At 39.1% G+C, this 21,797-nt stretch overlaps 4 protein-coding genes across 4 annotated transcripts; 2 read left to right on the top strand and 2 right to left on the bottom strand.

Annotated features, from left to right (window-relative positions):
- Positions 1 to 371: 371 nt before the first annotated feature.
- On the bottom strand, positions 372 to 2,408 carry PID2 (AGC (cAMP-dependent, cGMP-dependent and protein kinase C) kinase family protein). Its single transcript, XM_021962026.2, has 2 exons — positions 1,748 to 2,408; positions 372 to 1,547 (listed from the first exon to the last, which is right to left on the bottom strand). Exons 1-2 carry the CDS (start codon positions 2,326 to 2,328, stop codon positions 647 to 649), a joined length of 1,482 nt encoding a protein of 493 aa, XP_021817718.1. The 5' UTR covers positions 2,329 to 2,408; the 3' UTR covers positions 372 to 646.
- A 2,896-nt stretch (positions 2,409 to 5,304) lies between these two features.
- LOC110759880 (G-type lectin S-receptor-like serine/threonine-protein kinase At4g27290) lies at positions 5,305 to 12,333 on the bottom strand. Its single transcript, XM_021962020.2, has 9 exons — positions 10,328 to 12,333; positions 8,029 to 8,155; positions 7,770 to 7,868; positions 7,461 to 7,678; positions 7,103 to 7,310; positions 6,894 to 7,018; positions 6,279 to 6,391; positions 5,990 to 6,140; positions 5,305 to 5,899 (listed from the first exon to the last, which is right to left on the bottom strand). Exons 1-9 carry the CDS (start codon positions 11,432 to 11,434, stop codon positions 5,600 to 5,602), a joined length of 2,448 nt encoding a protein of 815 aa, XP_021817712.2. The 5' UTR covers positions 11,435 to 12,333; the 3' UTR covers positions 5,305 to 5,599.
- A 116-nt stretch (positions 12,334 to 12,449) lies between these two features.
- LOC110759881 (plastid transcriptionally active protein) lies at positions 12,450 to 13,299 on the top strand. The gene is made up of 3 exons (XM_021962022.2): positions 12,450 to 12,709; positions 12,819 to 12,967; positions 13,151 to 13,299. Exons 1-3 carry the CDS (start codon positions 12,584 to 12,586, stop codon positions 13,191 to 13,193), a joined length of 318 nt encoding a protein of 105 aa, XP_021817714.1. The 5' UTR covers positions 12,450 to 12,583; the 3' UTR covers positions 13,194 to 13,299.
- A 2,382-nt stretch (positions 13,300 to 15,681) lies between these two features.
- LOC110759872 (uncharacterized) lies at positions 15,682 to 20,749 on the top strand. Its single transcript, XM_021962010.2, has 8 exons — positions 15,682 to 18,114; positions 18,268 to 18,366; positions 18,461 to 18,613; positions 18,842 to 19,005; positions 19,413 to 19,560; positions 19,727 to 19,849; positions 19,955 to 20,042; positions 20,163 to 20,749. The coding sequence occupies exons 1-8, from the start codon at positions 15,718 to 15,720 to the stop codon at positions 20,327 to 20,329; spliced, it is 3,339 nt and encodes a 1,112-aa protein (XP_021817702.1). The 5' UTR covers positions 15,682 to 15,717; the 3' UTR covers positions 20,330 to 20,749.
- Positions 20,750 to 21,797: the final 1,048 nt, after the last annotated feature.

The following is a 21,797-nucleotide window of genomic DNA, read 5'->3' as shown; positions in this document are numbered from 1 at the left end:
TGTGGTCTTATTGGTATTGGTTGAAGTTGCTCTCTCTCTCTCTCTCTCTAATCGTACATGTTTGATCAGTAAGATTATTAATAACAGAAAGTGGTGAGATGGATATGGGGAAAAGGAAAAAAGAAGGTTGCCCTTTACATGATAAAAAATATCAGAAGAACAAAAAGAAGCGAGGAAGCATGATGGCTTTCTTGGTGAAAAAGTGCATGTGAAGTGAATGCGTGGAGATGAAAGTGCCCATATGCAAAAAGTAGACCATTTTCGTAAAAAGTTAAAAAAAGAAGCATATATCATTCCATTTTTCTTTTTTATTATAATTCTTTCCATCATTGACAAGAGTAATTATTGTCCTCACATGACTTCATAGACTTCTCATGGAAATCCCATTGGGACAATTATGGGATCCTCTACTTTTACACAAACTTCTTTTCTCTCTCTGTATTCTATACTTCCATATACACAGAGAGAGAAAAGAGAGAGAAGACAGAGTAATTAGCATTGTAGCAGAGTGACTAATATATTGTACATTATAACAATCATAATTCTCATTAATTAGTAGGAAAAACAGAGGAAAAATCTTAGTTTCTATGGTGTCAAGCATGAAAATTACTTTGCTTTCTGCTTTACCTATTTACATTCTAAGCAATTAGAAATAATCAACATGATGAGGGATCTGAAATGGTTCATCTCTCTCCTTCTTGCTTAACTTAGGCAAGTAAGCCCTATTTCTAATCTTATTATGCAAATCACTATTAGCAGCAGGGACATGAGGAGGCCTAACAGACCTAATCAAAGCCCAATTCACACCCTTAAAGAAATCATGCCTTTTGATCTCAACTGACCCTTTTAAGCTGCCAATTCTTTTCTTGGGATTCTTCACCAAAAGCTTGCTTATAAGATCTTGAACTTTGACCATCTCTTCAAACTCCTTGCTGCTGCTAACCCCAACTCTTGGAAACCTTAATGGCTGCTTAAGAATGTTAATCAGGGTTTTCTCATTGTTTTCACCTTTGAAAGGTGTCCTCCCATATAACATTTCATACAAGAACACCCCAAATGTCCACCAATCCACTGCACTTCCATGTCCTTGCCCTGAGATCACCTCTGGTGCTAAGTACTCATGTGTCCCCACAAATGACTTGGACCGGGCTTCGATCGGTTCGGCTACCATTTCCGGGTCAAGTTCTTGATGATGATCATCATCATTATGATCATGATTATTATCAGCACCAACTTGTTCTGTTATGATTGTGACTGTTCCTTTCTTTTTCTTGTTTGAGGCAGAGAAACAAGAGAGCACAGGCTGCATGGGGGCTGCAACACAATATGGCATTGAGGAGCTCTTTACATTCTTTTGGTTGGATTCTAAGTCCATTTTGCGCCTTAGCAACTTTGGAACGACGTCGCATTTGAGAGACAGATCAAAATCTGAAAGCATGATGTGACCATCCTCTCTAACCAGCACATTTTCAGGCTTCAAGTCTCTGTAAACAATCCCCATCATGTGTAGATACTCTAGAGCTAACAGCGTCTCTGCCGCGTAAAACCTGTGTTTAATTCATCCCAACATTGTAATTAGCACTCCTTAACTTCCTCAAAATTAAGAAATCATATAGTATTTAACAATAATAATAATGACAGTCGTTAATTGCTGGTTTAACACAACATAACATACTGTCCGACAAGATAACATTTTTCGAGTACAACTAAACTAAGATTAATTAGCGAAACAAATTTTGATTTTTACCTAGCAGATGAGATGCTAAAGCATTTTCCGGGCAGGCGTTGTCGAGCGGCATACAAGTCACCGCCAGGGCAAAACTCCATAACCAAGCAAGAATAGTGAGAAGCATCAAACTCAGCATAGAGAGTAGGCAGAAAAGGGTGATCAAGCATGTCCAAAATCTCCTTCTCCATTTCAGCTCTATGCAGTTTCTTCCTTATAGCAAGTGCTTCTCTGTCCACCACTTTCATGGCATAAAAGCACTGAGGCAAACCCACCACAGGGTTCCTTATCTGGCAAAGGTACACGTTGCCTATGTCACCGCTGCCGAGGCGGCGCAGGAGCCGAAAATGGTCGAGCCCAACTCGGCCTTTGGTGCTCCTGAGCCGCCTCATGGCTTCCCATGCAGCTTGGTTAGCCTTGTGGGGCTTGTGAGCAGAGGAAAACAGAGATGCTTCAGTGGCAGAGGAACAGACGGAGACTGAGCTCCGGCGGCGGCTGCTGAAGCTCAGGTTGCTCATCCAGCTCCGGCTCGAGTCCGGCACGGTTATGGATGAGCAGCTGCTATCATAGTCCGATTCATCTCTGGTTGTTATGGCTGCCATTGATGATAGTGTTTTGAAGAAGCAGAGAGAGCATGTATGTGTTTGTGTGTTGTGTGTTGTGTTTGTGAGTTCTGTTCTGTTTGCTTTATCAGGCTTTTTATAACAGATTCAAACAAACAAGGCTACAAAGTGCTACTTTTGCTAATAAAGATACCAAATTTTTTTAGTTTAAACTTAAGCCCCAATTGATGTTTTGGGCAGCAAATTAAAAGTCATATGTATATGCCTCTGCTTCCACAGAATTTCACAACATTGCCATTGTTTTTACTTTATGATGAATCATGTGGGGTTCCCCCAAAAGATACATAGAAAGGGGATCCAGAGGATGGTTATTTTGGTATTAAATCAATTAATTTGAAATCACTTTTGGAAATTTCTTCTGCACCAGCATCAGCATCAGCATTGCTATTTGCAGGATTTCTACAGCAGAGCTCAACCAAGCAAAAGACTGCAGCAAATAAAGAGCTTTAGTTTTGATGTTGTTCTAGGCATGCTTATCTCAGCTGACACAACCACTATGCTTTGTTTTCAAAAGCGGCTTCCAAAATAAATGGTTGACGCATGTTTCATCTTATAAAAACACCCAACCAAACACGGCATTGTAACTTGTAAATTCATTATTTACCTTGTCAACTTCTGATATTTATATAAAAGTCTTGCATGGAAGTGACTATTTTATGATATTCATCATGTCTTTAGAATCCAACTAGTTGTAACTTGTGTGTGTAGACTGTAGACTGTAGTCTGTATAGGTCATTTTGCCTCTCTCTCTCTCTCTCTCTCTCTCTCTGCACTCTGCACTCTGCACTCTGCTGCCGTATATAATATATATTTGTATTTCTTCAGTTGGTGGCATTTTTGTTATTTTCGCTCCACAAATGTGCCTTTCCCAACTCTGACGGTCAAAAGGCTTTGGTTCTTTTCCTGTTAAAAGCTCGTAGTACACCGTTTTTCAAGAACCATGATAAAAGTTCCCAACCCACGCCTGGCCCAAACGACATGTCGTATAGAACTGCTACTTGCATTGCACTGTTATCAACCAGTCAGTCAACTTCCTTTTCTTCTTCTTGGTCTTATTTATATATCAACCAGTCAAAGTTGCATTCTGCTCTGGAATGGAATGGTAGTTAGTAGTTACTTTGAAAAGTGAGGGAGTTTTTGGTAAATTAGCAGACAATCCATGGCCCGTTGGCTCCCATGCCATGAATCAGAGGAAAGTTGGTGGGTGCACCAAATACCCGTGCCTCAAGTTCATATCCACCTCATTCTTGGGTACGTGGCTGGACCTTTATATCCTCTGCCTTAATACGTGTTATGATATTCTTGTCATGCATGTGAACCCATGTAGATTGTAGGGGACCTGTATTGGGTCCAAGCCAAGTGCAACTTAAATACCACTTTCAGGAGCCTAGCAATATTATTAATACTAGCCTCTTCGCACGCGCTTTCACACTTGCAAGAGGCTTTTTTTAAAAAAATTTAAATTTATTTTAGAAGTAAAAAAGATAATGAGTATTTGTGTTCCATAAAAATAGGATCCATTATCTGAATTTTCTTTTAATTTTAATTTTTTGTAATATGAAAAAGTATGAATTTACCATATTATCCTCATTTAATTAATAATTTCAATTCTTAATGTTTGCATTAATTAAGGGCATTTTCTGGTATTTTGAATGTTTCATCATTCTCTGCCTTTTGCTTTATATATATAGATAAATCATACAGTTTATTGAGTCCTCTGCATATTATAATTTTTTTAATTGTTGCATCGGGCGATTTTTAAACGTTGATCAAATCAAATGTGAGTCTCACAACAATCAACGGACAAAAATCGTACACGAGCGCACTTGTTTGCATAATTACTTTATCCCATTTAATAATGCATATAATCTTTGATTTCATGAATGCCACCCTAGAAAGACATCATATTCCCACCTTTTAGCTTTAGATCAGACAACAAAGATCACCCAATCAGTGTGATTCTGGACTTGTTGTTACTTACCCCATTCCATGGTGTTGATCTTGTGGGACCATAAGCACTGTTTATTTTATCATATTATTTGTTCACAAAACCATTAATGAAATTTTAAAGAAAATGGAACAAATATTATTCATGAGGAGAAAAATGGAAGATGGGTATGATATTTAGGAGGATGGCACCAAATCTTGTCCCCCCTGCCCATTTGAATGGAATTTGAACTTTTTCAGAAATCCTTTGAATTGTTCCTCTGCACATTTCATATTTAAAAATAACTTGTATTTTATCCCTTTGCGCCTTTCCTTCAAATTCTCCACAGGATCTTATCACTTTCAGTTTTTGGTTTCAGTTTCAGGCAGCAGGCCTAGCAAAAATGGCAGGGTTACAGAGTAGCATATGTATAGGAAGACTCAAAGCTCCATCACTTGCCCATACGTTCTTCTCCCCTCACTCATAAAAGTATCCAAGTTACCCAACAACATTGTTTTGTTGGCTAGAATACAAGAGTTGATTAGTGAAGACTTTAATTTTTCTGTTTAATTGTTTGGTGGTGTTTTGTATTGCATGAAAGTTGGATTTTCATTATATTATTAGGGATAGGGCCAAAATACCAGTCATCATTGCGAATGATTATATATATTTTTTTAAAGTACAAGCGAAAGGGAAATGGTTTTTAACACGCACAACCAAGACCTCTTGTCTACAAGTCAATGCCTTTTTTAACTGTACTAGACCCCTTTAGTGAATTATCATATTGAAGAGATTTGATTCATTTCTTTAACCAACAAATGCAAAATTAAAGTCAAAGCCCACAAAATTAATGCTGCAGGGTAATGCCTTGGAGATTTAGTATATATATATATGGATTAGAAACAACAGAAAAGTGAGATGAGAGAAGAGAGTTAACAAGGAAGTTGAACAAAATGAGAAAGAAAGAAAAAAACAACAACATTTGAGGAGATTGGAAACAATCAAATGTCATTGTATAACTGTGAGCTCCACTCCTTCAATAATGTACAGATCATACACTCAGAAAAATATGGCCAACCTGACAGCCCCGCAGCATAAGGCATACACAATTATAGGAAATGAATGCAAAAGTTCAAAAACCCTTGTGGTTTCTTAAGAAAAAGTTGATTTGTTAAGAAGCAGAAATTTCACTGCAAGTGGATAAATTTCAGCAACAATGTGGATTGGATCAAAACTTGAGCAATCCATCTGTACATGAACAGGAACATGAACTATAAAGGCAATCCATCTGTACATAAACTAGAACATACAAGTTTGACGTTGTTATCGTGCTTCCATGGCTGAAAATGTCAAAAGATTTTCAGAATGCACTTCATGTCTTAATGGTTTATCAACCTCTGTCATTAAGTTAGAATATGTAGGCTGTTTAGGCGTAGGCAAAGTTGCCCCTTCATTGCTGAACATTGAAACAACATCTGACATGGTTGGCCTCTCTTCTGCACAATCTTGGACACATAAAAGTCCCACCTGAATGCAGAGCGCAAGGCTATCCGTTGAACTTGAATCGGCCAATGTCGAATCCATCAACTCCACGCATCGCTCAGATTTCCATAAATTCCATGCCTTCAACAATTTTCACATTTTAACACCTTAGATAAAATAAACAGGGGCATGAGAAAATAATAAATTCAGAAGCCAGGTGTTGCCACTTACATGTCCTAGTAAGTTCAAAGAATGATCTGACTCATGAAAGTTTGCATTCTTCCTGCCACTTACAATCTCCAACACAATGACTCCAAAGCTGAATACATCAGACTTTGTTGAGAAAAGGCCGTGCATCACATACTCAGGAGACATATAACCGCTGGTTTCAAACAAGGGGAAAAAGAGTCATTTGAGTTTTATCAAAAGGATATCCTGCATGACAAGCATATGTTTAAAATACATTAATGCAGGCATGACTAAATCTACCTGTGCGTATAAACATACAGAAGTTACTTACTATGTTCCAACAACCCGATTTGTTTTGGCTCGACATTCATTCCCAGATAAAATTCTAGCCAAGCCAAAGTCTGATATCTTGGGGTTCATATAAGCATCCAATAAGATGTTGCTTGTTTACACCATAATTAACCGAGCATGTCCAGCCTTAAAACAACTAGCACCAAGGCAGACTTGCCTTCTCCCCTGCCGAAGGAAGACACTCTTCCAAGATGCCAGACACCTGCCAAGGCTCCCGACTGCTGAAGGTCCCAATTGCTGAACCTAATCTCAAGGACACGTGTCGCCACCACAGCGCTTGGACATAGTCCCACATCGGAAATCTACACAAACCTCTCATTTTCACTTCCTTATAAGTAGGGAACAATACCCTGGTAACTGGGGGGACTAAATTCTCACTCTTACTGTTACTCTGTCAAAATTACCACTTACAGCTGACTTAAGCATCGGAGAGCCTTCGGCCGGCACCACACCGGTGTCCGAAGCTTAACGACTGTTTCTTCCTCTTTGTCTTTTGCAGGGTATCTAGATACTGAAGGTCCTAGCCACCTAAACTGCTGAAGACCCAAGTCTTTACCTAAGTTGACCCTCTCCCAAAAAGAGCATCAACATTGCTAATTTTCAGGTCTCGATGAATAATTCTTAATCTAGAGTACTTGTGAAGATAAAGAAGCCCTTGAGCAATCCCTTCAATTATGTGTATGCGCTGGGTCCAATTCAATAGTCTTCGCTTTGTCGGATCTGCATGAGTTGCAATTTCAACAGCATGAGAGAAACTGACAGCCAAAAATAAGATGGGGAATGGGCATAGATGAAATTACAAACCAAAAATGAAGGAGTCCAAGCTTTTGTTGGGCATGTACTCATAGATTAATATCTTTTCTTCTCGGTGAATGCAACAACCCAAAAGCTTAACAAGATTTCTGTGCTGGAGCTTAGAGATTAACTGCACCTCATTCTTGAACTCCAACGGTCCTTGTCTAGAATTTTTGGAAAGCCTTTTGACTGCAATGTCATGTTCTAGTAACTTACCCTGCAACAAAGAGCAGATACTGGTTTTTAAATTTTTTTCCATAGAAACTTTGAATCTAATATGACAGATTATCAATATATATAAATGATCAAAAAGAGAAATCAATAAAACCTGTCACACCATATGCCTTATTGTTAGTTCTGCACACACCTTATAAACAGGCCCAAAACCACCTTGTCCAAGCTTATTTGCAAGAGAGAAATTATTGGTGGATGTCACTATGAAGGAAAAGCTAAGAAATGGCAACTCATGATCCTTCTTCGTTCCAAGTTCTATAACATTGGGACTGCTTGCATTATTATCAGAGCTCAACTGCAACAATAATAACCTCATACTGTCTCTCATGCCATTATGGAAGCCATAAATTCCTGTTGTTGATACAGAGAAATAAGTCCACGCAACATATTTAATTTGGCAAAGTTTTAGTATATGTTCGCCAACTCAGTTTGGTTAACGTACCTAAAGAGTTAAACTTTCTCCATAAACAATGCAGCAATAAGATCAAAATGAAGAATACCAAGGGAATCACCATAACTGTGACAACCAACAGCTTCCTATCTGAGGGAAAGAAAAAAAGCTCTTTCTCATATTTTAGGTAGAGAAAAAGAGAGGGTGTTCACATCTTACCATCTAAAAACTTTGAAGCCATTCAAAATGAATAAAAAATACAGTGTTTCTTCTTATTATCATCGAAGTTTGAGTAAAGGTGAAAGCTTACCGGATTTAGAAGCATTACCACGCACATAAACAGTGCTGTTTCCTGTCCCTACCAGTTTCAGAAGATCGCTTTTATTTCCATAATAAAGTTGACATAGAGTTCCTTCATCTTGCAATGAAGCATTTGCTAAAACATAGAGAATATTGAGAGTAGAGAGTGGAAAGTGTAGAGAGAATGAGAGTTGTAGAATATTTTCTGATTTTTCACTTATGTTTCATTCCTTACAATCAACACATATATATACAAGTTCCTAAGACATTAGTCAAGCCCCCCAAGTTAGGCAACCAAACTAATTAGGCAACCAAACTAGTTAGGCAACCAACCTAGTCAAGCCCCCCAAATATTGTAGGTGCCAAACATTAATTGACTACATAATTAACACATTAATTTACTACATAATTAACACATTAATTGACTAAACATTGTAGGCTACCAACCATTGTAGGTGCCAAACTAATCCTCATTAATTGACTATTGCTAACACTCCCCCTCAAGTTGGTGCATAGATATCATCAATGACCAACTTGCCAAAAGAGAGACTGTCGTTATTAATATTTCCGCATCAAGCTTCTTCTTAATAGAATGTCGATCTACTTCAACATGCCCCCTCACGTGGGACCACTACATGGTGGGCCACACGTGGAGCAAAGGCCACATCGAAGTTAATCATTTCGGTCTGTCGGTGGCAACACCAAATCCAAGTGCAGCCGGTTGGTCGGTAGATCACATAAACCATGCGAACAAGGCAAAGGCAAAGCAAAGAACACAGTAAGGACACAGAAACCCTGTGAACACGGCAAGGACACAGAAAACCTGTGAACACAGCAAAGGTAAGGTAAAGGACACAGAAACCCTGTGAACACGGCAAGGACACAGAAACCCTGTGAACACGGCAAAGGACACAACCAAACCCTAAAATAGGGAAAGGCACGTCAAGGTAAAACCAAACCCTAAAAAGAAAGGGTAAGGCAAGGTAAGGCAAATAAAGGCCAAGCAAAGGCAAGGTGGCAAGGCATGGCAAAGAAAGCCCAGATAGGGCAACAAAACCTTAAAGATAAGGTAAGGCACGACAAAGGCAAGGGCAAGGCAAACCAAACCCAAGCAAAGGCAAAGGCAACCAAACCCTAAAAAATAGGATAAGGCAAGGTACGGAAAGTCAAGAGCAAAGGTAAGGTCAACGGGCGTGACACAGCGGAAACACACCAGCAAAGGCATAAGCAACAATATTGGCACCATAACAGGCAGGAGCAATACAAGGCACTGGCACCAACAAGAGTAATACAAGGCACTGGCACCAGCAAGTCAAGGTAGGGCAAACAACTGTGGCAGCAACAACATCAGAGACAACTTCTCTTCACTCCCCATCTCCCCCTGAAGAGAAGGGGTCGATGGAGCCATATGATCAGTGGTACTGGCACCAGTGAGAGAAATCTAAGACACTGGCACCAGCAAAGGATATAGTAGGCAGCAGCAATAATACTAGCAGCGTCACAAATACTTCCATTATTGCAGACACAACTTCTCTTCACTCCTCCTCTCCCCCTGAAGAGAAGGGGTTGTCAGAACCATAAGAGCAGTGGCACTTGAGAAACAGAAGCTGACTGAAGCTCAGATGTAGAAGAATCAGTCATGGCAGATAGGTAACTGAATTGCAGGCAGCGGAATAGATGAGCAGCAGTGTCACTCCCCCTCAAATCCGACGACGTATGAGAGTCGAGATTTGGAGAAAGCAACACGAGTAATGACAATAAAGTTGCAGCACCCAAATAAAGTTGCATCTATCTCCCCCTCAAATCTGACACTGGTAGAGGGTCGAGATTTGGAAGAAGAGAAAATGAAATAATAGTAAAGAGACTCAAACATGCCAGAACATAGAGAATATTGAGAGTAGAGAGTGGAAAGTGTAGAGAGAATGAGAGTTGTAGAATATTTTCTGATTTTTCACTTATGTTTCATTCCTTACAATCAACACATATATATACAAGTTCCTAAGACATTAGTCAAGCCCCCCAAGTTAGGCAACCAAACTAATTAGGCAACCAAACTAGTTAGGCAACCAACCTAGTCAAGCCCCCCAAATATTGTAGGTGCCAAACATTAATTGACTAAACATTGTAGGCTACCAACCATTGTAGGTGCCAAACTAATCCTCATTAATTGACTATTGCTAACACTCCCCCTCAAGTTGGTGCATAGATATCATCAATGACCAACTTGCCAAAAGAGAGACTGTCGTTATTAATATTTCCGCATCAAGCTTCTTCTTAATAGAATGTCGATCTACTTCAACAGCATTTGCATATGCAACACATGAACAATTGTTCCTGCACAATATCTCGCAGTCATAGGGATCTATACGAATTGGCCAGCTTAAAACCATTGAACTCGGCAGTGATCCTCTGGTGTTTGAGAAATTATCTCCGCCTGAGCATGCTGATGGCATCGCCACCAAACAGCCATTAGAACTGCGTGCCATCGTGTCATCACATAGTGAATAATCCACAATCTCAATTTCCTGCCCTACCATCCTGAACTCATCAATCTCCCCATTTGAGGTTAACACAAACCATGAAGGCATGCTAGTGTTTTTGTTGTTAAAAGTAAGATAAATCTCATTGCTATTCCAAACAAAGCTGAAATTGAGATTATCTGATGTGCTTTGGAAGAAGAACTTAAATTCATGGCCATCCCACAAGCCAATCTGTTGGTAAGCACCATCACTGCGCCAGACATTGAACTGAGTATTGTTTACAGGATCAATGCCCAAAGCATAAGAACCATCAGCAGGGACAGATGTGCTAAACCAGGATACTAGAAACTGTTTCCTCAACTGCTCAGTATTCATGTTAAACAAGCCCAATTTCATTCCAGGAAGAAACGTATCCGTCGGATAATAGAAACTCTGCCACAAAATCTCTTCTCCTTCCATGAGAATTAGATTTCCCGAGTCACGAATTATTGCACGTGTGTTATTGCTTGATGCAAGTGCTCCATAATTCAGAATAAACGGAATATTTCTTCTATCACTAATCACCATGTTCCCATCATACCTGATGGTGAGAAATACTCCTGAGGAACCCGGTACTCCTGGGAAATCCATAAGGGGGCTATCTTTATTTGCAACCCAAACCGGCTTTTGGTTCTTGTCATTCTTGAACCAGATTCCCAAGTATCCATTTGGTGAAGCATGGGAGCTAAAAAAGCCTAGCTCAAACACTCCACCAGTAGAAACCAAGGTTTCATTTCTATATAAATACTGTCTATGCCTGAGGGAATCTGATGCATGAGATAAGCACACAAAGAAGCAGCTGAAGATACAGAATACAACAGAAAATGCTCTCCATGGTTTCATGTTAAACAGATTAAAGAGAGACAGCAATAGTATGATCCGAGTCGAAGTTGTCATGAGGCTTTTTATACTAGTGACAACATTTCTTGATGCACCATAATCAGAAATGAGAGTCGACTTTAAAAAAATATTCAAAATGGTAGACTTCTAACAATTCTTTGGAGTACGGTTTCTGTGAAGTGAAATTGAGAGCTAGAAGTTGGGAACTTATGGTTTGGTGAATGATGTTGCTCCGGTTTCGTTCCCTTTTCGCTGAAATGATGTTGGAAACTTATGTTTGGGGAATTGAAATGATGACAGAATTACAGCCTAATGGAGATTTAATTTTGTTTTTTCAAAAAAATCCTATAGTCCAAACGAAGGAATAAACATTGTTGACCTCACTCCTAACCAAGGAGACCAGCAGTCCCTTTAAAATCCAAGAAATTGTTCACTATTTCTTGGCCAACGTTATGTGCACGAATCTTTAGCATTGATATTATCATTATCATATTCTCAAAAGTCTAACATCTTGTTTTTAGTTTCTCCCCTACCTGTGCTCATAATTATTATTATTTTTATAAAGTCTTTAAACACAAATGTTAAAGATCCATCACATTTTATGTTTAAATTCTCACTCGTGTTAAAAACACAAATAACGACATTTATTCCATATTTAGATATGGAAAATGCTAGGCTTATTATATTTTTATACCACATTGTGTACCACCTCTCTAATAAAGGTGGGCCTCATTGTATCAGTAGACTCTATTAGAGAGGTGATACACAATGTGGTATAAAAATGTGGTAAGCCTAGCATTATCCCTTAGATATATATGTACTCGAGATTAACTTAAAAGCTTACCAATAATCCTGAAGGGTATCATTTTTTGGTTTAATAAAAACTCCAAATACATTAATTTAATTAAAGGAAAAAATAAAATAAAAACAGAACAATGGCAATCCAAACATAAAAAGCGTAGGAGGTCCCATACCAGTGCCAGTGTGCCGCGCATTCCAAATTGAAACGGGTCCCCTCCGTGGGCCGGGTGGGGCTGATCTAATAGAAGCATCGGATAGCAAACCAAACGGGCCTCTGTTGTCTTCTACGGCCCGCTTCATGAGCACAAAGGTCTACCTGGGAATTTAGCCTTAGCTTCATGGAATTGACTCCATGCTCTCCAACTGTTTGAGAAATCGACCCTGCGAAACTCCAACCCTGTAAAAATGATTCCAAAGCCACTGCGCACCGTGTGCACAGTTGCTGCCGTACTCGTCAGCGGATTTTTCACACTGAATTTGGCTTCCACTGCCACTATTGGAGCGCTTCGGTTGGCCACCGAATCCAAAAGGGTAAGAAGACCAAAAACCCACCTTGGCATCTTTACGTTTCCAACTTTCATCTCCTTTTGTTTGCTAAATTGCTCTCTTATCATTCGTTTTTTTGGTGGGTTTTGGGCAGAGAAAGATTGCGATGCCTTGTGGGGTTTGTAGAGGGAAAGGGTTTTACATATGCAAGCTATGCAAAGGGAATAATACCATTGAATGGTCGCCTCTGTATGACCCAATTGCCATCAACCCCTGTCTTTGCCCAACCTGCGATGGAAATGGGTTAGTGAACACTGATACTGCTTGCTTTTATTCTTTCTTTCTCCTCCTCATGTTGCTACAATTTGGCAATGAATTTTTGGGTTAGCGTCTTCAGCCAGAATTAAGTTTACATTTTTCTCTTCTTATTGAAAAGATTAAAATGCTTGAGTGGTGTTTTGATGCTTTTTTCATGGGATTTTGCAGGGTACAACGCTGTCTTAACTGTGTAGGGAAGGGATACAATTGAGTTGTGAAAGAGGCAGAATGTGTATGCTTAATTCTGTAGTTTTTGATATCATAATCATGTAATATGTCTCGTATAATCCATCCACTAAACCTTATAGTTGTATAAATTATTAATGTGTCTTAGCCTTTTGAGATTAAAAATCAACAGGATAACCCCTTCAACGTGCAGTCACTACGCTATCAACAACTGGCTGAGATTTGACCTAATAAGCTTTTGCAAGAAAAGATAAAAGAGTAGGCAGAGAGCACTTGAGAAATCTAGATTGTTGTGTGTATATGAAATGAAACTTGTTGAGGATGAAATCCTTGAAAGTTGAAACTCATATACGATTGTAATTTGCAGGAATTATGCGATTGTAATTTGCAGGAATTATGCGAGTGCGTAGTTATATTCTTTTATCGTGACTGACTCTAAATCGTTGATTGTCATTATCGCTCGTTAATTGTGAACTGATGGTGGGATTATAGCAAGAGCTGGGCCAGACTGTGGCTCGGCCCAAACTTTCATTTTGTTACCTTTTCCTATCTAACTCAAGCCCATCCAATTCAAAACCACAGCCCAAATTTTTAATATTTTAATATTTAATTCGTAATCGCAAAGAGTAATGGACATCGCATCACGATTTGTCATCACTGCACCTTCATCTCCGTGAGTCATCACTCCTCTCACATATCCACGTCACTAGAAACAAAACCTACGTGTTGATCAGATTTTGGGCCCCACCCATCTCAAGCCGCCCCACCCCACAACAATGTTATGATTGGGGTCGTGTTGTGATGGCACCGGGCCGCGTGTCACCACCTATCATCAAAAACCGGAAATGGCAAAAAATAAGGAGGAGGAGCAGCAGCTTTTGTGGCTCTCAGGTGGAGTGGGAATGAAATACAGCGGCCCACGTATGCACATAGAAATAGTAATAATTAATTAATTAAAAGCCTCTCAGCTCGGATGCTAACTTACGCCGCCCATGTCAATCTCATAATCCAAGCAATGTATAACAATTAGCCGACTATTAAGAATAAGAATAATACTAGCGACTTCCAAGGCTGGATACTTCTTTTTGAGAACAAAATGCTGGATACTTCTTGTTTCTTATTTTTGTTTTTCTTAAATATATATATATAATTAAATAAATAAATAAAAAGAGAGATTGTTGTATTTCATATTATATTTTCATTCTTTTATATATCATTTTTTTTCTGAAATTAATTATCAACCCAAAATCAATGACTTACTAACCCATGTGCATTATTTTATGCCCCCCTCTTCCCCCCCCCCCCTTTTTTTTTTAGAATAATATATTTGGTTGGTTTAGAATTTTAAAGGTAATTTTTATTCCATTACCAGAGTTTTTGTTTTGTACGAACTTCCTTTTTCCTAGAAAAGATTGATGTTCCAGTAGTTTGCAAACGTATACGCTTGGCGCAATATAGCACAGGATTTATTAAATTGAATGATATATGTAAAATGCTGCTTTGACTAAAGGTTTCCTAATTGGACTAAAAGACAAAAAAAGGGGAGGTTATCTCGTTAGAATGTAACCGCCAGCCAACAGGCCAATGGAATGGCACCATCCAATGGTAAAGAGAACATATTCATTGCGCTTGTAAATTAATACCCTTGCATGCCTTATTATTTTCTAAAATGCCCCTTTGTCAATTAAAAATAATGGATATAAACGAAAACCACCTCCTGGTTCATAGAATCATATTCGACTCGAGAGCATCTAGGTTTATTCGTTTGTTTCTCAAACTCCCCGATTCCAGGATCAATAGTTTCGCTATAATTATCATACTTGGTCATTCTTTACTTTCTATGTATAAATAAAACGGAGTGGTCTGATACTAACAAAATTCTACAAAAGTAATCAATCTCAATTCATTTATAAAAAGAAGAAAAATGCATTATGCAATAAGTATTGTGAATGCAATCGATGATCAGTATGAGACGATGATTGAAAAATTAACACTTGGAAAGTAATTTTGTTTGCAAAGGTTTTGTGGGATGCCTTTGCAAAATCATGATAGTAGAAAAAAACCAAAACAATCCACCATTTGAGGGCTAAGAAGAAATCCAACGTCAATTGTGATTAGATTTGGGGACTACAAAATCAGATATGCAGTATAATTCCTTTATGATTGGAAGTTATTATTCCATAAGAATCATAATAATAAGTGGGCTTCAACCTTAAAAAAAGGGAGCTTCATTATCTTCTTATAAACTCTGTATTTAATTGATTTTTATTCTCTTATTTAGCCATTTACATGAGTCCAAAAAGGCAAAAAGAACAAAAAGAAAGGGAGAGAGTAAGTCACAAGATTCCCACACAAAGTCTTGTATTGGACTTTCAAAAGGCAAAATCAAAAGAAAAATATGTATTTAGGTTCATTTGACAGAAAAAGAAGAAGATAAAAAAAAAACCTATAATTAAGTCTTGTCCAAATCAGATTTGGAATTATCATAATATATAGCAACCTCAACTCAAGTTGCAAAACCACAAACGCAACAAATTTACTAAACTGACATGAAAAACAGTGGCAACCTGGAAATTTCAACCACTTCTCAGGGTAACGACTTGAACCCTGGCACACTCCCATACAATACAGGTACAAACTCTCACACTCTGTTTCTCAACACACCCCAAGAATCACTCACTCTCTCTATGACATCCATGAAAGAGCCACCTCTCTCTCGTCGCAAAAGGCCCACTTCTCAGCCCAAGAAGCTCAAGCTGGTGTGCAGCTTCAATGGCGCCTTCCAGCCTAGACCACCTTCCGGGAAGCTCCGGTACGTCGGTGGCGAAGCCAGAATCGTATCCGTCGACCGAAACATCGGGTTCTCGAAGCTCCGATCAAAGATTTTGGATCTTTGCCCCAATATTAATCCCTCGTTTACCCTCAAATACCAGCTTCCCGGTTCGGGCTCCGACTCCGAAACCTCCCCTCTCGTCCTCATCGTCTCCGACGACGACGTTCGGTGCATGATCGACGAGTACGACAAGCTCGAGCTCTGCGGTAAGTCCGCGAGGCTCTGGGTCTTTGTTTGTAGCAATGGCAACGATAATCTTAATGTTCATGTTAATTGCGTGAAGGGAGTGAAATTCAGTAATGGGTTTGAGTCCGAGAGCCCAAATATTGAGACCCATCATTTGGGCGGGGCTCCGATAGATGATAAGGTGGCGGTTAAAAACCCAGGGGCTGTACGGTATGGTGATGAGTCGCTGAGGAAGATGGTGTTGAAACAGCAATTGCTAGCAAAGCAATCGGCTTTAGGCCGTGGTTTTGATGTTAATGAGAGTGAAATGGAAATGGGTTGCTTTGGCGAGAGCCAAAAGTGTGCTTCATATGAACGTCCACCTATACATTTAGGCCCTGAACAGCAAGTCTCGATCAGCAGAGACTTGTTGGGTAACAGAGTAGGGAGTAATTGGGGTAATAATCAAGTGCAGTTTTCAGTGTCTCGGTCCAATCCATTGAATCCCAGATATGGGAATTTGCGTGTTGAAACAGATAGTTCTGGGCAGTGTTGTTCGGCGAGGTCGGGTCGGGTTTTCTGTAATGGGGTTGGGATGTATAGTCAGTCAGTCCCTGCAACACAGTGTTCGAAACCAATGAATTGTTCTTCGGGTAAGAAACCAACTTGTAATTGTTGTTGTAATGCTAAGAAGGATTTGGGAAACTCTGGAGTAGCTGGGAACAGAGAGAACGTTAAGCCTTGGGAAGCCAATTGTTATTCAGTGAAGGATCAATTGAGTTGTCATTATAGTGGTGATGCTTTGGCTGGAACTCTGTATCCTGTCAAGTCTTCTTATGCCGGAGATAAGGTGTGTGGTGGCTTTAATAGCAGCATCCGTAACCATAGATTCGGTGTGAATGATTCTAGAAATCAGCGGTGTTATCAGTACCATGTTCGGAATCATGATCGAAGCAACATAGCTGAAATGGGGAACCACAGAACAAAGCAGGGGATTTCAGTACGGAAATGCTACCCCGGGCTCAGGCCAAATTCGAACATTGCAAAGCAGGGGCAGCCTATGAGAGCTCACAATCTAAATTCATGGAGGCATTGTTATGGTTTTTCTGAGCAAACAATGGAAGAAAGGGTGAGGATGATGGATTCTAATTCATTGAAAGACAGTTACTTGATGGATGTCCCATGTGGTAATGAGAAACCGAGTACATGGGGTGGCCCTGCACTTTCACAGCAAAGGAATCTAAATCCTGAGAAATCCCTTTTAGGTTGTTATGGTGCATTTACTGGTGTGGTTGATCAATCGCTCTTGAACTCTGATGCCACTGAGAGTTCATGCCCATCTGTGAGGAGAATGGACATTCTGGAAGATCTCTTAACTGGTTCTGACTTCGGGAACTGTGAAGGTCCATATCGGACTTCATATGAAAATTTTCATGCGGTGCCTGTCAATTGTGACCTTGAAAAGGAGGTGCGCCTGATGGACTCTCAGAAGGTTGCTGACACCTCTGGCTTACCCAGCGAAGTGGGATGTGGCATTGGAATCAGATTGGAAGGTGATAACAAGTTGCCTAATGGAGAAGCAGTCATCAACTCTGTAATCAATTGTGAAAACGGCACTAATGGCATTCAAGGTTCTTATAGCGGAGTAACATCTTCAGTGAGTATTTCTTTGCATAACCTTTCGCTGTCATCATCCAAAGAAGCAGAAGCTCCTCAGCTCTCTTCTCATGCTAGCAGTGTTGTGTCTTCCGATGTCTTGCTAAAACCTCAATCAAAGCCTATAGATCTCATGGATGAAGGACGAGTTACCTCAGGCCATCAAGTTGATGGATCAAATGGAGTTGCATCTAATCCTTTCTCCCAGAATTCTGCTAAGAAAGAGAAAGATAGCGTGCAAGATGAGGAGGTTCAGCAGGATCATCCATCTAGTATAAGAATTGATGGAAAGGTAGTTACTTGGAAACATTTTATCTCATTTACCTCCAACATATAAGAAATCAAAAAGAAAAAGAAACATCTGTTTTAGTTTTTTATTAGCTTTACTATTTGACTATTAGTGGTAAAATTTCCTCAGCTTTGACTTATGATTCTGATTTCTTAGGCCAACAATGGAGAAAGTATTGAATGCTTTAAAGTAATTGGTGGAACCTCCAGTGATCTGTCTGCGTTTTATACTCATCTGGCCACTCGAGAGCTGCAGGTAACTTTTGAACATACACAATTTCTGCTTTATAAGCATATGAAGGGTGAATGGAATGTATAGATTGAACGTTTGTTTGCACCTTGTTATGCAGACTATAAAAAATTCTGACCTTGAGTTCATAAAAGAACTTGGTTCGGGAACATACGGAACTGTTTACTATGGAAAGTGGAAGGGGTCTGATGTTGCTATAAAAAAGATCAAGCCCAGTTGCTTTACTGAAGGCACAGTGAAGGAGGATCGATTGGTAATTATTTCATTCCCACGACAGTCCTATTATAATAATTTATTTACCTTTTCTGTTCTTCCCTTTTCACGAATAAAGTAGTTATCTTGTTTTTATGCTTGCATGGAGTAGAAAGAAAGAAAGTGAGAAGACGAAAACTTCTGATACATTATTTATCTCACTACTATAGTTTATGCATATACCTGCATGCAATCTCATGTGTTAACTCTTTCTGTTTACTTTCTGCAGCTTGCTGACTTTTGGAAGGAAGCTCACATACTAGGCCAGCTTCACCACCCAAATATTGTGGCATTCTATGGTGTAGTGTCAGATGGACCAGTGACAAATTTGGCAACAGTGACAGAGTACATGGTGAATGGCTCTTTAAAACAAGTTTTGCAAAAAAAAGATCGGTAAGATAGTTTTATAGCATAATATAAGGTTCTTTTATCTTCTTTTTCTTTTTTGGGAGCCAAAATCTAGCATAAATGTATATGTATTGGTAAAGCAATCCAAGGAGTTGATAATTGGAGTAATATGACTGTGGTTTCCCAATCTTTAATATTGGCCTGGAGATAATCTAGAACAAATTCCCTCTAGTTGTGATTGAAAGCCTTGCATCCTAATCTAAAGAGCATGAACAGTATGCTGTCATTCAAATGTGGCACTGATTACTAGATTCTCTTCTTATACAACTACAATTCTAAAATTATGGTGCATATTCCCCTCTCCCTTTTCCCCATACATTAGCATTGACCATGCAATGAATAGGTAGCAATGCAGTAGAATCATTTTCTCATGTTGCATTTCTGATTCACAGAACTATTGATCGTCGAAAGAGGCTGATTATAGCAATGGATGCAGCTTTTGGTATGGAATATCTTCATGAGAAGAGCATTGTCCATTTTGATTTGAAATCACATAACTTTCTCGTGAATATGAGGGACCCTCAGCGCCCAGTGTGTAAGGTATGCAGCCTGGGAAGAGTTTTTGGTAGTTTTTATTAGAATTTCTTCTACCTTTATTCTTGTTATTTGTGATTGATCCATGACGATTAGGAAGAATACTATTGCCTCCGTATATTTCTGTTTTCTTTCCCCTTGTAAATTTGAAATGTCAACTTAATGTATTCAGATTGGTGATCTGGGCTTATCAAAAATCAAGCAGAGGACACTTGTTTCTGGTGGAGTGCGAGGTACCATACCGTGGATGGCTCCAGAACTTTTGAACAGCAAGAACAATTTGGTGACAGAGAAGGTAAAGGATGGTCATTTTTCAAATGATCAATTATGTTTATGTTTTAATTTTTTTTGTCAATCACATTACGGATTTTCGGTGATTTCTTTGATACTTTATGTTTAGGTTGATGTGTACTCATTTGGAATTGTGATGTGGGAACTCTTGACTGGGGAGGAACCCTATGCAAACTTGCGCTCAAAGGAACTAATAGGTAAGCATTAGGTTAATCTTACCAAACAGAAAAGAAAGAACAGAAGTTCTACTACTAGCTTGTTTTCTTGTTTATGGATGATCAAAGTTTGTTTACAACATTTTCTTGTGATGTTTTCAGCCGGTATAATCAAAGGCAGTCTCCGACCTGAAATCCCAAGCTGGTGCGATCCAATGTGGAGGTCATTGATGGAGAGGTGCTGGTCATTTGATCCTGACTCTCGGCCAACCTTCTCAGAAATTGCAAAGGAGCTACGTGCCATGTCAGCTGCCGTGAACATCAAGTGACAACATTGAAGCTGTCCTTACATGCTGAACTATGAAATCTGTCCTGTAAATACGTTGGGACTACCAGGAAGTGCGCATGCTGAGACAAGCTTAAGTTTTGCCGTCCACTGTCATGTGCAACCTAAAGAAAATCTTGCAGTAGGGTTAGCCAAGCTGGATGTCGTTTTTGCAATCGCCGGTATGTAATAGGCTAATAGGTAGCGTATGGTAGGCAGAGGCTGAAGTTTGTGAAAGAAAGTTCTTCAGTAGTTGGATGGTCCTGAAAGTTTGTCTAGTCTTTAAAGAACAGGGCAAGACCTTGATTGTTATGGCTTGCAATGGTCATGGCCTTGCACCGTTGCATAGAATATAGATACTGTATAGAACATATACTTAAAAAATTTCTTTTTCCCACTTAAGATGTGAATTGGGATGGCAAAATGTGATTTCTATATGGTGGAGAGGGATGTTGCAATGAATCTAAACCAATGGATTTGAAAAGGATACTTATTGGACATTGAATTATCAAATACAGGTTCCACTGGGACTGGGGTCCTGCATGTGCGTTGGAAGGTCCGTGTACATGTCTTAGTTTTCCTTGCTGTCTGTGCTTGTGCCCCTCCCCGCAAAAACGCCTCAAAATTGCACAAAACCTCGCTGGCCTGTCAATTTTCCTACCTACCTAATGCATGCAACCATCAATGAGCTTTCATGTCAAGTGCTAAGAGTGTTGCATTGCAGGGCCTTGTGACTCTAGTGGGTAAAAACATTTATTCTTGCACTCTATGATTTTAATTTAAGAGAAACGAAAAAGAAAAGAGGAAGTTGGATTCGTTCTCTCCCAATTCTTGCATTTATAATTTCACAACTGAGGTCTATCGGAAGCATATTTTTTCTTATTAGGAATTTTTTAAAGTGGCTTAAATGGAAAGAATCAAAGATCATAAGTTTCCTTGTAATTATTAATTTATCATTCAATTATATCTTTATTCTTCAATTCAACAATACAACAAACTCTCAATAAGATTTGACTCTAGTTAACTGGGTCTAGCCCAGTGGCAAATGGCATTGACTTACTGACCAATGGTTTCAGGTTCGAACTCCTATAACAACTTGATAGTGTGTGTACGTGAAAAACTTTCATTTCCTTTGTAGTTTAGACTATCACTTATTATTTTACTCTAAAACCTTCTTTAACAAAGTGAAAATTAAACGACACTAAACTTATTAATCATAAGCATCAATTCTATCCTCAAATAATAGCCTTAAACAACAAGAAAAAGGCTTACCACATAACGAAATCATATTATTTGATTAGTTTCTTATTATACACTCGTTATAAGACGGATATCGACTTCGAAAACACTAAAAGAAGATTGCTAGATCCTTCGAATCATAAGAAGGTATGAACACTAACCCTAATTTCTCAATTAGATTGCGTCTTATAACTTAAGCAAATTTTAAAGACTATAGTTTGGTTTCAAGGAAA

Source organism: Prunus avium, chromosome 7 (assembly GCF_965620075.1).
Source record: "Prunus avium chromosome 7, drPruAviu1.hap1.1, whole genome shotgun sequence".
Classification (NCBI taxonomy): domain Eukaryota; kingdom Viridiplantae; phylum Streptophyta; class Magnoliopsida; order Rosales; family Rosaceae; genus Prunus; species Prunus avium.
This window is presented reverse-complemented; position numbering and strand designations above follow the sequence as displayed.

Bases quoted from the DNA above. Each gene is read 5' to 3' on its own strand.
- PID2 (XM_021962026.2), bottom strand. From the start codon at position 2,328: ATGGCAGCCATAACAACCAGAGATGAATCGGACTATGATAGCAGCTGC. The intron at 1,548-1,747 runs GTAAAAATCAAA...AATTAAACACAG, and splicing joins TTTAGCATCTCATCTGCTAG to GTTTTACGCGGCAGAGACGC.
- LOC110759880 (XM_021962020.2), bottom strand. From the start codon at position 11,434: ATGACAACTTCGACTCGGATCATACTATTGCTGTCTCTCTTTAATCTG. The intron at 8,156-10,327 runs GCAAATGCTGTT...CTCTATGTTTTA, and splicing joins ATTGTTCATGTGTTGCATAT to GCAAATGCTTCATTGCAAGA. The intron at 7,869-8,028 runs GTAAGCTTTCAC...TCTTTCCCTCAG, and splicing joins TGGTAATGCTTCTAAATCCG to ATAGGAAGCTGTTGGTTGTC.
- LOC110759872 (XM_021962010.2), top strand. From the start codon at position 15,718: ATGAAAAACAGTGGCAACCTGGAAATTTCAACCACTTCTCAGGGTAAC. The intron at 18,614-18,841 runs GTAATTATTTCA...TACTTTCTGCAG, and splicing joins CAGTGAAGGAGGATCGATTG to CTTGCTGACTTTTGGAAGGA. The intron at 19,006-19,412 runs GTAAGATAGTTT...TCTGATTCACAG, and splicing joins GTTTTGCAAAAAAAAGATCG to AACTATTGATCGTCGAAAGA.
- LOC110759881 (XM_021962022.2), top strand. From the start codon at position 12,584: ATGATTCCAAAGCCACTGCGCACCGTGTGCACAGTTGCTGCCGTACTC. The intron at 12,710-12,818 runs GTAAGAAGACCA...GGTTTTGGGCAG, and splicing joins TGGCCACCGAATCCAAAAGG to AGAAAGATTGCGATGCCTTG. The intron at 12,968-13,150 runs GTTAGTGAACAC...GGGATTTTGCAG, and splicing joins CCAACCTGCGATGGAAATGG to GGTACAACGCTGTCTTAACT.